Here is a 16,677-nt window from a genome sequence, read left to right as displayed (position 1 = left end):
CACAGATCTTTACAATTTTGTTTTCTTTTTTCCTCTTTCATGAACCGTCAAGAATCTTGATAGTAAAGCCCATTTTCTCTTAACGATGTGTGCCTGGAAATTGGCATTCAACTGGGATTTGAAGTGTGGTCCTTCTGGTTGTTATTTCATGCCGATCGTTCCGGGCACCTTGACATGCCGTATTGATTAGCCAGAGCTCCTCCTTCTTGCTGTTGGCCTGTGTTTAAAGTTTGAACAGTGGAATATGTTGCATGTTACATCTGTGGGAGAATCCCCTTTTATCATGTGGGACAGCTGTGTAAAGAAACTGTTGGATTTTGCTGTGTGCTTTTTTTTTTTTAATGTTTTTTTATTTATTTCTAGGAGAGAGAGAGAGAGAGCGACAGCGTGAGCAGGGGAGGGTCAGAGAGAGAGGGAGTCACAGTCTGAAACAGGCTCCAGGCTCCGAGCTGGCAGTCAGCACAGAGCCCGATGCGGGGCTCGAACCCACGAACCGCGAGATCATGACCTAAGCGAAAGTCGGACGCTTAACCGACTAAGCCACCCAGGCACCCCTTTGCTTTGTGCTTTAAAAAATTTTTTGTTTTGTTTTTACAACTGTCTTAAAACTAGATAAGGTTTGAACCAAGAGTTTTCCAAAATGTGAGTTCAAAAGGGAAGGAAAAGATAGCACAAACCAAGATCCCTTAAATACTGCTTGTATCTGAAGTCTGGCACGGGTCAGGGGGCGCAACAGTGGTGATGAACTGATAGTGCAGGGTGCATAATTAATAATAACAAGCCTTTGTGATCCTCTGAGCTGTCCACTGAGACAAGGGAAGAGCCAGTAGGTGTATCTGGCTTTTAGCAAAGCCTCCCCTGAATGGAAAAGGACCTTCATAAAGATGTCAGCCTTGGCACATGCTGTCACACTAATCTTCTGGCTCCTCTAATTCCAGCCAGATTGTTGAAAAGAAAGCCAGCACCTGTCCCATCCCCCAGAGAGGTTTAGAGAAGGGCTGGGAGCCAAATCCCAGCCAAGGAGAGAGGCTTGGTGAAAGGATGTGTCAAGAGAGGCCCCAGATCTGCATCTGGAGGGAGGAAAGGGGGCAGGAGCTTTTCACACTCTGCCCACCAAGTCCCAGTTTCTTCCTTTTGTTCCAGAGCCTGGAGCTATTTATAACTTCCTCTTAGCTTCTTGGTAGCTCCAGAGCCCATTGGACGTAGTCTTGCTGAGAATATTTTATTATAAGGGACTATCCTTTATGCAAAACAGAGAGCGAAGAACAGCAGAGTACTGAACTTAAACCGTTTGCTGGCTGGAAAATGACCTACTCTGTGGCCTCTTGATGATGGAAACTCACATTTATGATCCAGATGCTGTACCAGGTGTATTCACCTAAGTTATCTCCTTCATTCCTTGTGACAGCCTCAAAAGGAAAGAATTATATCCCCATTTTACCCAAGTGGAAACTGAGGCTTAGGGAGGCTGTGACTTTCCCAAGATGACCCAGTGCTAAATGACAGTTGTGGGACTTGGACCCAGATCTGAGGGTCTCCAGCCCACGCCATATCCCTCCCCACACCTGCAGTTGCCACTTGGGGCAGTACCCTTTCTCAAGTCCCACTCTGAGATATGGGTATGTCATCTCACTGTGTGACTGGGAAGGTCCCTTCCCATTCTGGGCCTCCGTTTCCTCATCTATAAAATAAAGAGTGCAAACAAGATGACCTTCAGGCCCTTCCAACCTTCATAATTCAGTGATTCTCAATGGCTTTTCATGTGGAAGCTGTGCATATGGTCTGGAAACAGTAGTTGGCCTTCTTCCTCAACCCAAAGAGATCCTGGCTTCTGCCACCCCCAAGACACACAAACCAACTCCCAAAGGCCCATCTGGTCAGTGGAAAGCTCGAAATTATCATCTGTTTGGCGGAGGAGGGTGTGGATTCAGTTCCCATGAGAAAGTGCCAAAATGGTAAACCCATTTCTAGAAGAAGATTGTTTATCTAAGAGTGCAAACACTGGGAGTTTTCAAACAACAGAGTTACTCCACAAGAATTTTTTCAAATGATCATTCCCTTAAAACACACACACACACACACACACACACACACACATCACTCACCCTTATATTCACTGAAGAACAATTTGCTATAGTGTTCAGAGCACAGTGGTGGTGAAACACCATGAGCTGCAGAAACAACAATTCCTTGTGATGTCATGGTGGTTCAGTTGGCATGGTGTTGACAGAGCATCGCTGATCATATGAAACAATACAGTGTGCCCAACAGCCTCACCTGTCCATTACCTGGAAGTCCAGATTTCCATATTAGTATTGTTTCTAGAGTTTAGAAATCTTAATTCTATAAGAATCCATTCTTTTCAAAGTAATGAAGAAGAAATAAGAACACTTCATTCAGCTCAAGTGCAACTTTTGGATGCTTGTTTTTGTTGTTCTTTCCCGAGAATGGACTCCTTGGCCACAAGGTTACTTTAACCACTGAGCCAATCCCCCTGCAAGGAGGCAGAGTTGGAATGTGGGAAAAGCCAGCGAGGCTCTCCAGGAGCCTCCCCAGGAGGGGGAGGTAGAACCATGGCATAGATTGTCTTATGACCCCCCTCACCAGTAGAAATTTCTGGATCCCATCATTATGAGGCTTTAGCTCTTCTCTGTATCAGCTATCTCTGTGTCAGCCTCCCTCATTAACTCTGAGACTCCCTTTCCATACATCAAGGTGTATCCCCAAGAAAGAGAATTTGATTGGCCTAGTGCCCCCTATTTAGGCACATTTCTTGCTAGGCCGTTGACCGCTGACAAGTTGATGGATTGGCTGCCCTTGGGCCAGGGCTCTGCTCCTATCCCAGGCACCATGATGGCCAGGGACAGTATGGTCATGGAACCCACTCAGGACTCCTTTCTTTCTCAGCCTTCCTCAGGCGTGGTCAAGGCAGGCACCATGATTGACCATCAGCACAGATGTTTCTTTTTAGACCAAGATGGCACTTGATGCACCCATATGTTTACAGAGCACCAAGACGTTCCTATCCTGTTCACGTCTCAGCTCATCCCAGTAAAGTCGACGTTCCTATCCTGTTCACGTCTCAGCTCATCCCAGTAAAGTCATTTTTAAATAGGAGGAAGCTGAGGCTTACACAGGTTTGGTAACTTGTCCAAGGTTATTCAACTAATAGTTGGTCTTTTCGGCTCCACATCCATACAGACTACTTCTGATAAATGTGAACAAACATTGAATGGACTTCAGCAAGGATGTTGAAAGCATCCACATTCCTCCTAGTGGTAGTATATGCTGAAGCTCATCATAACCCCCAGAGACCCACATCTCTAGGCTTTGTGGTCCAGCCACTCACAGACCTGCCAAGTTCACAGGCAGCACTTGGAACATGACTGCAGACACCAGCTCCTTGAAACTATGTAGGATTCAGATTTATTCTTTACATCCAGGGTTTCCAAAGGCTTTCTTTTTTGTGTTTTAACTAAACTGAAGAGCCAGTGCCAAGTCCCACTCCAACACCCACTGGCCTGTGGTCTGGGATCTCCATGCAGCCTCTGTAAGCATCACCTCCTTACTTGTTAAACAAAAGGATTGGACTAGACCCTCCCAACTCCAGTTCAGCCCAGCAGCCATTAATCAGCTACTCTCTGTTGGCAAGTTGCAGGACTGGACAGGAGGATACACTATTCCTAATGGCTACGTGCTTTGTCCTTTAGGCTCTCGCCTCACAGACGCTCTCGCCTCACAGACGCTCTCGCCTCACAGACGCATGCAGGGAAGTAGGAAAAACTGTTATAATTTATTACTGCTTATTTATTTGTCTGCCTCTCATTCAACACTGTATCCCCTAGAGACAGTCACTTGTTCCTCACCAGTGTAATCCCAGGCCTTAGCAGAGCGTCAGTCACATAGTAGGTGATCAGTAAACATTTCTTGAAAACATGCATGGTTCAGGGAGTGAGCAAATGAGAATGTTTGGCCATGAGTTGGCTAAAGCCTGGGGTACCAAGAATGGGATTCATGTCTACAAGAGCAAAACTCTTATTTAAGCCTTACTAAAGCCCCATGTCTTTCTCTGGAATATCCATCCCTAATTCCAAGAGAATTGAAATCAGAAACATTCTCTTTGTTGTGACTTCTCTTCCACATTTACTCATCTCCAAGGACAGAGCTAGCTACTTCCTCCAGGTAGCTGTTTTAAATGTGCAGTCTTAGTTATGACATTCTCATGGTATTACCATCCCATCTTATCATAGGTAAGAAACTGAGGCTGAGTGGGGATGGAAACCTAACCCGGGATCTCAAAGCTGCAGAGTGGCAGAGTCAGGACTTGAACCCAGGTCTAGAGCACTTTTGCTCCCTTAGGCATATACAACATCAGATTAATTCAACTGACTTGCATTTCAGTTTGGTCTGTGGATGGCATCCTATGCAAGGGAATTAAGTGTCTTTCATAATTCCCTTCAATGATTGGATCATTCTATTCAAAATTGACTTGGAGGGAAGATTTTTGAAACTCTTCCCTTTGATTTTGACTTCTTTTCTTTTATATTCTAGTGCTCCGGCATTAAGCCCTGACGGTACATCCTAAGGGCCAGTATATTAGATTTGTCTCTGTGCCCTAAGAGCTCAAAATCCTTTAGGGAGTATTAAATTGGAGGCTGTCCCATCACAGATGGGCTCAGTTATCTCCTGGTGGTCCCACTGCCTCCCACTGGGAGGTCACACAGTCCTCAGCCCAGGGCCTTTCAGTCAGTGATGAGCAGTGATGAATTCTGCAGTGGGAGACAGAGGCTACCCGCTACAGATCAGAGGTGACTCCTGGGGAACCATTTCTGCCTCTGCCCTTCACAAACCATCATTAGGTCCAAAATAGATTCATTTGACTGAAAGGGCTTAGAGATGATGATCCAGTTAAAACAGCAAGGAATCTTTGAGTGACCAGTGACAGAGACTCAACTCGGACTGACTTAAGAAAATGTATTGACTCATGGAACTAGAAAGGCGTAGCACAGCTTGGCTTCATCTCTAGCTGGATCGGAATCCCCAAATGATACCAGTAGGAACCTTTCTCCAGCTCTTGGCTCTGTTTTCTATTCTGTTGAATTCCATTTAATACAGGGAGCACACGTGGTGGCCCCAGGCAGACCAGATTTCTATCCTCCCATGTTCAGTTTCAGCAGAAAAGAGCCTATCGCTCTCCCGGTTATCTCAGCAATGATTTACACCCTGTTCCTGAATGGTCACTGTGGTTGGGAAGATGCAGTGTTCTGATTGGCTAAGCCAGACTCCCTTACCCAGCCTCAAGGCAAGGCAGGGACCTCCCCCTGAACCCTATAGAGTTGAGAGATGGAAAATTCCTCAAGGAAAACCAGGATGCTACTACCAAAGAAGGAGAAAGAACACAGAGCAGGCACCTAGGACGTGCCCACAGTACCTGTCCAGTTCTCTTACTGGCATGGGGGGCACCTGAGGTCCAGGAAGAAGAGAGGGCTTGGATTGTTGCATACGGAGCAGAAACTAGAAGCCAGGGCATCAGACTCCTACCCAGCTCCCTCCATTTTTGTCTTTTATCTCTTCATTCTTGTTTTGGCTTGTTCATATCATTGCTACATTATCCCTATAAAACTATTAATATGTATAAAGGGCAGATGGGTTTAAACCCAGGCCCTAGCCCTTACCAGCTGTTTGACCTTATGCAAGTTACTTAGTTTCTCTGTGCCTGGTATCCTTCTCTTTGTAAGGGACTAATGAAAGTCTCTACCTTGAAGGAGTGTTGTGACAATTAAATAAAATTACTTTCTGCATATAAAGTGCTCAGAACATTGCTTGGAATAATGGAAATCCTTAATAGATATTTTCTGTTATCATCATTATCATTTTCCACCTTTTTTTTTAACTGCCTATCAGTATTCCATGGTTTGAAGTATTCACCATTTATTTACTCTTTCCCTAAAGATGGATGGTCACTTTGTTTCTCTCCTTTTCACATTTCAGAGGGGGTCAGGGAACAGCCCAGGCCATGCCCCTCTGTCCTTATGCTGTGCATGTGTAACTAAACTTTGCCCTGTTGGGTTGGGACCTCATCAGATTGTGAACCGAGTTGGTGATGGACTTGCCTGTGCAAGGGCTGGACTGTTTTTCACTTGAGTTGGTTGTAAGGTCTGAAACTCCACAGTGCCTCCTTTATGGTGCCGTTGGGGGCCAAAATTATTGAGGCAAAGGGCATCAAGATTGGTGTGCTGGACGTTCCACAGTGTCACTGCTTTGACCGCTACAAGGGCATTGCCCTGCTCTTTTCTGCCCCTAGAGGGGCTCTTCTGAGAACTTTAGAGGCCATGCTGCACCTGGGAGCCCACAGAGACTTGAACGCTATCAAGTGGGTTTGCCATCTGCCACGTCATAGGAACAAATACATGTTCAGAGAAGAGTGCAAAGGAAGACATTCCCTAAATGTGTAGCAGAGGTGAGCCCCAGGTGTTAGGGTGTTCCTGTGGTTATGAGTTGTTTGTTAGCCTCTCTGTGGTTTTTAGACTTTTATCCTGAGCAACTGTCACTTTTGTCATCAAGAAAAACACTGTGGTATTTTTTTATTCAAGTATAATTAACATACAGTGTTATATTAGTGTTAGCTGTACAATATAATGATTTTTAACAATTCTCTACATAACCCAGTGCCCATAAGTGTACTCTTAATCCCCTTCCCCTATTTCACCCATTCCCCTCTCCTGGTAACCACCCATCTGTTCTTTAGTTAAGAATCTGTTCTTTTGTTTGTCTCTTTTTATCTTTGTTCATTTGTGTTTTTTTCTTAAATTCCACATTTGAGTGGAATCGTATGGTATCTGTCTTTCTTGACTTCTTTCACTTAGCATCATACCCTCTAGCTCCATCCCTGTCATTGCAAATGGCAAGATTTAATTCTTCGTTATGGCTGAGTAATATTCCAGTGTCTTATCGATAGACATCCATGTCTTGGCTATTGTAAATAATGCTGCAGTGAACATAGGGGCTCATGTACCTTTTTCAATTAGATTTTGTTTTCTTTGGGGGAAATACTCAGTAGTGGGCTTACTGGATCATACAGTATTTCTATTTTCAATTTTTTGAGGAACCTCCATACTGTTTTCCAAACGGCTGCATAAGTTTGCATTCCTACCAACAGTGCACACGTGTTTCTTTTTCTCCACATCCTCACCAACACTTACATGTGTGTGTATGTGAGTGTGTGTGTGTTTTCGTTTAGCCATTCCAACAGGTGTCAAGTGATGCTTAACATTAGTATTCATTGGGGAAAGGCAGATTAAAACCACAATGAGAAATCACTTGACATCTGTCAGAATGGCTAAAAGAAGTGTTATTTTAATACACACACCATCTATGGGCACCTGGGTGGTTTAGTCAGTTAAGCATCTACTTTGTCTCAGGACTTGATCTTACAGTTTTTGAGTTCAAGCCCCACATCAGGCTCTGTGATGACAGCTCAGAGCCTGGAGCTTGCTTTGGATTCTGTGTCTCCCTTTCTCTTTCTGCCCCTCCCCCACTTGTGCTCTGTTTCTCTTTCTCAAATAAATAAATAAATAAATAAATAAATAAATAAATAAATGCTATTTAGATTTGAGTCCTGGATCCAAGTCACTTACCACTCTGGGCCCTATTTTCCTTATGTGGCACTGTCTGGTTCATCTCCCTCCATGCGGTTGGTGCAGATTAAAGGAGAGAAGAGGAAGAGTTCTCTGTAAACCATCAGGCACAGTGACCTGTGGGAAGGCAGAGTTGTTACTGTCTGGTCATAGTCCAGCCCAGCCTCCTAGCCCTGGGAGCAGTGCCCTAGTATCCCTTCTTGAAGACCACATTCCCGTGGCTGCTTTCTGAAGGAACCTGGCAAAGAGATGCTTCATGTTTATCACGCACCAAAGAACTGGGCCTGCTCCACCACCCAGTGTTGAACCCTCAGGACACAAATGCAGACAGGTCTTAAAGAGGGCTGCTAAGATGGGGGTGTCACTGGGGAGGGGATGGCCTTCTCTTTCCTCCCCACCAGCCCCAGGCCTTCTCTTCCTGCAGTGACCTGAGGTCTGATAAGAAGAGAAGGGGCTCTTTGCATGAACTCCCAACGGGAAAGTGGCTGTTGGGCAGGTCTGTGTAACCAAGTTTCCTGCTGGAGCCTGGAGAGATTCATTTCAGCATGTCACACAAGTTTTTATTTAAAAAAAGAGCCTCCAGTAAGCTGGAACCAAACTAATGACTAGTGCCTATGGCAAAAGTCAGTGTCCTTGTATGTTTATTTAGTCACTGAATGAGTGGATGGATAGAGGAGGGAGGAAAAAAGTAGCCCCCAAGGCCCCCTAAAAAGGTACATGTTCAAGGCTATGATCTGAGCTGAGCCTTTCATTTGAGTTCTGAATATTCTTTAGTTCCATGATTGAATTAAATTAGAAGTGGATTTAGTCTATTGTAGCATGCCTTACTTCCCTTAATATATGCTGGTGTTTGTATGTCTCCAGGCGGGCTGTGGGGCCCAGCCTGGGGTTTGAGAGAGCCAGGCCTCTCTGCAAGGTAATAGCTCTATTGTATTTCACCCTGTGGACTCCAGGCAACTTATTACCACCAGCTGCCCGCCCCCCTCCCCCCCTCCAATCCTGCTTCAATTGAACGAGCCTCCTGTGATATTGGATGGAAGGCAGGAACTTCTCTAGCAAACTAGATATTGCCTGTCTTTCTTGGCCACAGAGGACCTAGCCGAGTTAAGGGAAAGGGATTTTTAAGAAGAGGTGCTTTATTCGTGAAAACCAACGAAAAGTTAGAGACGGCTCCCAGAGAAAGCTGGCAGTCATAACCAAAGGGATTAGAGGTGGGGGAAGGGCCAGAGGAGAGCTGCATTAGGGCCTGGATAAAAACAATCAAGCCAGCTACAGGAGCAAGACAGCCTGGGAAAGAAGTCCAGAGGCTCCAAGGGGAAAGAGACTGACTTGTCCAGTCAACTAGACTGGCAGAATTGGGGGGGGGGGGGGTCCTGTCTCCACAGCTGGAACTGAGCTCACTGCCAGACACCAAGGGTTCATTCCTATCCCCTGCCCAGCTTCCCTTGGTGGCTCTAGCAGAGGTATAATCTGAAACCAAGGGGACTGTGACCTTGACCCATTTTCCCCTTCACATTTCTTTCTGAAAATTATCAAAACCTACAGAAAAGTTCTGAAAGACTTGCACATTGAGCGCTCATGTGCACCATCTAGATTCTGCAGTTAGCATTCCTCTACTGACTTTATCATATATCTTTCCATCCCTCTCTCCACTCTCCACCTGTCAGTCTGTTTTCCTTTTTGAGATGTTTCAAAGTACGTTACAGAGAGACCCAGGTGCCTTTGGACAGTTGAACAATGTATTACAGTGGCATAGGAAAGGAGACATTTTATTATGTTTCTTGCCCCACTTGTCACATTTTCTCCAGAAACCGTCTTACCAATCTTGAGGACCTCCCTCTTTTACTTCTGGGCTATCAACTTACAAGGTCTCCAGGAGCCCTGGAGGTAATGCAAGGGACTGAAGCAACTCTAGAGTAAGGCTGTGGGGAGAGGCAAGAGCTGAGGGGGCCCAGAGAGCAACTGGCCCATGGAGAGGAGTGTCCACTGTCAACCCCAGCCCACTGCTGCCAGGTGAGACTTGTGAGGATTTTTTTGTGAGATCTACTTTTTAAGTGTTTCCAAATAATGTTTACAGACTGGGTATCACAGGTGACTCTTGTGTATGAGTTTTCTATAGTTGCCATGGCAGATTACGATAAACTTAGCAGTTTAAACAACACAGAGTTATTCTTCCAGTTCCATAAATCAGAAGTCCAACATGGGGCTCCTTGGGCAAAAATCAAGGTGGCGACCAGGCTGCGTCCCCTCCTGGGAGTTCTGGGGGAATTTTGCTTCTCTGGGTTGTTGGCAGACTTCAGTTGTGAAGAGTGAGACCCTGTTATCTTGCTGGCCATCAGCTGAGGATCATTTTCCAGCTTCGAAAGGCTGCTCACCTTCCTTGGTTTATGAGCCCCTCCCTCAGTCTTCAAAGCCAGCAGTTGTGAATTTAGTCTTTCTCATAATTCAGTTTTTTACCCCATCCTTCTCACTTCTCTGAGCCAGCCAGAAAGGTCCTTTACCTTTAAGGACACTTGTGGTTACATTGGACCCCCCTTGGGTAATCCAGGCTCCTCAAAGTCATCTCAGGGTTCTTAACCTTAACTACATCTGCAAAGTCTCTTTTGCCACATAAAGTAACATATTCATAGCTTCTGGGGATTAAAGCTTAGACATCTTTGGGCTACTACTCTGCCTACCATACCTGGCTTCTGGCTGGAGACAAAGTAGACACTTTTGTCATTCCCTCTGCGCCTGCCTGGTCCTCAGGTCCCATCTTCTGGGCCCGGAGAAAATCTCTAATACTCTAATGAAATGTACCCCATAGACAAAAAGAAATGAAGGACAAAAAGAATCTCAAATTTTATACAATCAGATTGTTGGCAGTAACATTGGTATTGCTTTTCTGAAATGATTACATGTTATAGGAAAAAGCAAATGAGTAACTATGTTAATATCAAGAACCTAGATTTTTAAATTATTTTGTCTTTTAAAGGCTTTATTTATTTATTTTGAGAGGGAGAGGGAGCACATGCGCATGAGTTGGGGAGGGGGAGAGAGAGAGGCCAAAGAGGCTCTGCACCAGCAGTGCACAGCCCTACTTGGAGCTTGAACTCACAAACCATGAGATCATGACCTGAGCTGAAACCTGTCATGACCTGACACTCAACTGACTGAGCCACCCAGGTGCCCCAAAAACCTAGATTTTTAGCTAAAGAACTAAAATATACAAAACCAGACAAAGATATCACAAGAAAACTAGAGACCAATATCCCTTTTGAATATAGATACAAAAATCCTCAACAAAATACCAACAAACCAAATTCAGCAATATATAAGAAAGACTATACACCATGACCAAGTAGAGTTTATCCTAGGAATGCAAGGTTGGTTCAACATATGAAAACCAACTAGTGTAATACATTTTATTAATAGAATAAAGAATAAGACCCATATGATCATTTCAGTATATGCAGTAAAAGAATTTGACAAAATCCAACACTTTCCATGGTAAAAATATTCAACAAACTAGGAATATAGGGGAACTTCATCAACCTGAAAAACCTATGTTAACATTACATTTATTGGTGAAAGACTGAGAGCTTTTGCCGTTAAGACCAGGAACAAAACAAGATGTCCTTTCTTGCCACTTCTATTCAACATTTACTGGAGTTTCTAGCCAGAACAGTTAGAGAAGAAAAAGAAATAAAAGGCATTTAGATTGGAAAAACTGAAACTCTCCATATACTTACGACATTGTCTTATATATAGAAAATCCTAAGGAATACACACATACACAAAAATTAGTAGAACTAATAAGTGAGTTCAGCAAGATTATAGGATACAAGTTCAGTATAAAAAAATCAATTGTATTTTTTTTCATTAGTAAGAACAATCTAAAATGGAAATACCTATTTACTAGACATTTCTCCAAAGAAGGTAAACAAATGGCCAAACAAGTATATGAAAATATACTCAACATCATTAGTCATTAGGAAAATGCAAATCAAACCAAAATAAGATACCATGTAACACCCATGAGGATGGCTGTAATAAGAAGGATGGACAATAACAAGAGTTGGTCAGCATGTGGAGAAATTGGAACCCTCCGAGGTTGCTAGTGGAATTGTAAAATGTTCCTGCTACTTTGGAAAACTTTTTGGCAGTTTCTTGAAAAGTTAAACGTTGAGTTACTTTATGGCCCAGCATTTCTACTTCTTGGTGTATACTCAAGAAAACTAAAAACATGTCTATACAATAACTTGTACATGAACATTTGTACCACTGTTACTCACATAGCCAAAAGGTAGAAACAACTCAAATGTCTATCAACTGATGAATATATATATAAACTATAGTATATCCATACAGTGGGATATTATTCAACCATAAAAAGAATGAAGTACTAATTCATGCTACACATGGATGAATCTTGTAGATATGTTCAATGAAAGAAGCCAGGCACAAATGGCCACATATTATATGATTCTATTTGCATAAAATGTCCAGGATAGGAAAACCCATGGAAATAGAAAACAAATTAGTGGTTACTAAGGACTGAGGGGAGATGGGTAGTGACTGGTAAAGGATGTGAAGTTTATTTTGGGGGTGATGAAAATGTTCTGGAATTAGATAGTGGTGATGGTTGTACAACTTTGTGAAGTATGTTAAAAACTACTGAATTAGACACTTTGAAGGGGTGAATTTTATGTTGAATTTTGTGGTATGTGAATTATATCTCAATTAAATAGGAGATGCAATATAAAATTAAGGCTCAAAACTCTATAGTCTTCTATATTAATGATATAACTTTAGCTTGAACTCATGATGAATCTACTGAAATATATTTTTAACTCTGACCATTGTAAAGGCATAGAAACCTTAACCAACCCAGTAGTTAACAAAGGCCCTTCATGCCTGTATTGCAGGATCCAAATGGTGATATCAGTGATAATCAGGAGTCAGGGTTCCATCCAGAATGACTGATCCAGGTGAGGGCAGGAAATGTACAAGTTAAGCCTGGAGCATCTTTTGTAATATTTTGTCAGAAAACAAGGAAGTTACCAATAGTCTGGGCTCATACCCAGAGGACTCGAAGCCAACTTGAGAAGACCCTCTTGGGCTAACGATGGTTTTATTTGAGAACCAGTAAGAATAATATTTGCACTGAACTGAAACATACTGTGTTAACATCTATGGGTTCCTAATGAAAACAGATAATTGGCTATCTTTGGAATATACTGGGGAGGTAAGTCAGTTAAAAACTGATAATCAAGAATGTATCATATCTTTTCTGTACCTTGGAGTAAACAAATAGTCGATGTGGTCATTTTTCTTCATTGTAGTATCCCAGCTAGTAAGTCAAGAATGATAGAATAAGATTATCACCATTTTGCAAAGCCCCGGTGAAAGGAGGAATTTAGACGTTGATCATCCATGGCCACCAGTATCACAAAAGGAAAGATAACTGGACAGTATGTTTTTCCTTTGGGATGCTCACACCACTAGGAAGAGTTTGCCAGAGTATCTCATTGAAGTAGTTCAAGTCTCTAGATCTAACTACCCATGTACAGGAACCAAGGAAGGGCGGACAGAGGAACATGTTCAGAGATACCATAGCAATCCAAGCAGCAGAATGCAGACTGTAGGAAATCCAGTAAGGCAAATGACCCAGTGTCTTCAACAAATAAATTGTAAGGAAAAAAAGAGACCTAGAAGACACATGAGCTAAAGGGAGCATGTGGGCCTTGTCTTGATCCTGATTTAAACAATTGTAAAAAGACATAAGAAGATCAAGGAAACTGGAGCACCAACTAGATACTTGATGATATTAAGGAACTATGTAATTCTTTGGGAGTGTTACAGTGGTATTAAAGGCCCATAGGGCGGGGCTTCCCACCCCAAGCTTACCACATGACTGGTGGAGAGCAGAGGAGAAAACGTGCAGAGGCCATGGAGGGAGAGCAGAGGGGACTGAGCCAGTGAAGCTGAGTTTATTCTTCCAAACTCATGAATAAGTGGTTTCTCCTCCACTGGTGAGGAATGTGCAAGGGGTAGGGAGAGAGGCCAGAGTTTTACTGAAGCTCTGTCTTCCACTGGCAATCCTGAGGATGGGTGAGCACGTTCCTGTTGCTTTTGAGGCTTAAACAAGTCAGCACATGGAGAGCCCCAGACCCCAGTGCTGCTCCCTCAGTGCCGGCTGTCTTTGGTTTGCAACTGCTCTCATACAGAGTCACGGGACTCTTGTATACATATCCCTGTGTACTGTGTGTGCAGGAATTGGAGGCCAGACTTTGGGATGCCGAGTGGAAGGAGGTTCGGAAGTGACTGAGGTACCCCTGGCTCTCACTCGTTCCCTAAAAGCTGGAAAAGAGTGGGATTTGTGGTTAGCCAAACCATGTGCTCGTTGAGTTCTCCTGGGAAGCAGAAAGCCGAACCTGACCTCTTCTTGTCCCCTGTGTCTCCCACTAGCTGCAACAGCAAGCGCTACCTGGAGACGCTCCCCAACACCAGCATCATCATCCCCTTCCACAATGAGGGCTGGTCCTCCCTCCTCCGCACCGTCCACAGCGTGCTGAACCGCTCGCCCCCAGAGCTGATCGCTGAGATCGTGCTGGTTGATGACTTCAGTGACCGAGGTAGGGCCCACCCCATCCACCTTCCTGTCCCCCGTGCTCCATCAAGTGACTGGCAAAGGTGTGGCAGGTTTTCTTCTTCAGCAGCACAAATGTATGGGCCACCGTTCACTGATGCTTGCTCTGTGCCCCGCCATGACCATGGCCTTGTACACAGTATCTCATAACAACACATGAATTACATTCTGTTTTTATCCTGTTTATGTCAATGTAGACGTGAACTAAAGTGCAAATAACAGAAAACTTGGTAAACAATAGCTTAGACACATAAGGGGTTCATTCATCCATTAATTTCATGATAAGACCCAGGATTGGTGCAGCTGCTTCAGGCTATCATCAAAGAATGAGGCTTTGCTATACCTGCTTCCTGATCCTCATGGTCACAAACTGGCTGCTACACCTCTGGAAAGTCTGCCTTTTAGACCAGCAGAAGCTGAAAGGGTAAAGAGAATAAAGCCTCTATTTTTTTTTTTTAATTAAGATTTTGCCTTCTCATTCAGGAGTCTTTTTTTTTTTTTTTTTTTTCCAGGGAAAGACTTTTGGCTAGAACTCTGACATCTAGCATCCCTTTCTGCCAGGGTTCCTGGAAATGTGAATATTTTGATTTGGGGCCTCTTGAATAGACATAGGAAAGGGAGAGGTACATCAGAGAAGGTACTGATTGAGTGAGCCCGTTTTCCAGAGGAGAAGACTGAGCTACCGCTTGCCTGCTCTAAGTGGGCTCATTGCCGTTGTCTTTCCTGAGGGCCACAGCAGTAAGGGTGATGCTCACTCACTCTCGTTCTCTGTGTACCAGCCACAGCTGGGCCCTCATGGGGCGGGCCAAGTTCCATCCTGCATTGGAATCCACCCATGCTTTTCCCTCTACCTGGACGTCCTCTTCCCAGCCCTTCCCATGACTGGCTCCTTTCACACCTTCTTCAGCTAGGTGCCCCCCCCCCCGCCCCTCCCCTTCACCTTTCACTCTTCTTCATGCATAGTTGCATGGCTGCTTGTGGACCTATTGGTTGTCAATCCTGCTTACTGGGTCACTAGATCATTCATGGTCTAGAGCAGGTGATTCAGAACTGTTTGTGAATTAGCAAATGAATGAACAAGGAGGGAGGAAGGAAGGAAATACATGGCAGCTACCCCCACCTCCCACAAAGCCACTTTAGTAGCAGGGCCATCTTCAGCCACAGGGACACATGTGGCTGTAGAAGACAAGATGCTCCTTCTGTTACTGTGCTAGCCTGTGTCTTTGTGCTTGGCCTCAGGTCCCTGTCACCTGTTTTCTCCCATCCAAGTACTAACCAGGCCCGACCCTGCTTAGCTTCCGAGATCAGACGAGATCGGGCGCGTTCAGGGTGGTATGGCCGTAGACAGTCACTTGTTTTCTGAAGCATCAGCTGTCTTGGAGGCAGACCCACAACAGCACCTGGTAGGATCTCTTTCGAGGACATTAGTCCTCCAGTGGGGGGAATAAACCAAACATCACCTGGATCAGAAGTGAGCGATTCTCCTTGAACAGCTAGAAAGATTTTTAAGACCGTCTAGGCTACTGACTTTCACTGTGCATCTCAGAGCAGCAAGGGCACAGGATGCCTCAGGGAGTACTGTGGGCAGTATGGTGAACGTGGCAGGTGCAGGTGGGGTGCAAGTCCCTCCCCTGGCATGGTATATAATCAGTTCCTGAAAAGGTGTTCGCTAAGAGGAGCTGCACTGCTTTAAAATGTGTGATGATCACAGCTACAGCTTAGGCTGCTCATTTTACAGATGGGCCGAGGCCAAGAGCACACAGCTGGTGGTCGCAGAGGGGGGACAGCAGTCCTGTCTCAGGGCTCCCAGTGCAGCCTGTCCCTCCTCAGCTCAGCTGGTTCTAAGAAACATCTGCAGCAGTGCATTGCTCTTCTCTTTCCCCAAGGACACTTCTCAGTAAATTACTTTTCTATTGTATTAAAGAGCAGAGTTCTTGCTAAAAAGAGCTCATTCTCAAATACATCCAATCTAGACTTATGGTTTGCACCTCTAATATCCCAGTTTCTTCAGTGTTGTACTTGGTGACAAAAATAACATGGTACACCCACCCTCCAATAATAAAAGCATGTGACAGTCTTGAGAAAGAGGTAAATTTCATAAGAATGACATTTTCCAAGTGCATTTCTTTCTCCAGAGAGCAAAAATATCGATCCAATGTGGTGCCGTTGCCAGACCCTAATAAGATGAGGAAGAGAACAGATACCTATCCCATTTCACAGATGAGAATGAGAACTAAGGCCCCTAATGGTTGCCCCCTTTCCTCAGTGAATCAGACATGCACCCCAGAGGAGAACTCTTACCTGACACCCCTCAGTCCTGCATATTAGCTGTCAGGTTTTGCAACCTGCATTTTTCAGAAAAGTAATCATCATTCTTGTTCTGAGAAGGCATTCTTAAGGCAGCTTTGG

At 44.3% G+C, this 16,677-nt stretch overlaps 1 protein-coding gene and 1 pseudogene across 2 annotated transcripts in view; one reads left to right on the top strand and one right to left on the bottom strand.

Moving 5' to 3' along the window:
* Positions 1-16,677, top strand: part of GALNT10 (polypeptide N-acetylgalactosaminyltransferase 10) — a 218,290-nt gene that overhangs the window by 108,898 nt on the left and 92,715 nt on the right. For both annotated transcript variants that reach the window (XM_039257471.1, XM_039257472.1), the window contains one exon: positions 14,088-14,254. In XM_039257471.1, the coding sequence (XP_039113402.1) occupies positions 14,088-14,254 (167 nt within the window). The remainder of the gene's footprint in view (positions 1-14,087; positions 14,255-16,677) is intronic.
* LOC120248996 lies at positions 15,507-15,614 on the bottom strand (annotated as a pseudogene).

Source organism: Hyaena hyaena, unplaced genomic scaffold, assembly GCF_003009895.1.
Source record: "Hyaena hyaena isolate Hyena2069 unplaced genomic scaffold, ASM300989v1 scaffold_619, whole genome shotgun sequence".
NCBI classification, from domain to species: Eukaryota; Metazoa; Chordata; class Mammalia; order Carnivora; family Hyaenidae; genus Hyaena; species Hyaena hyaena.
This window is presented reverse-complemented; position numbering and strand designations above follow the sequence as displayed.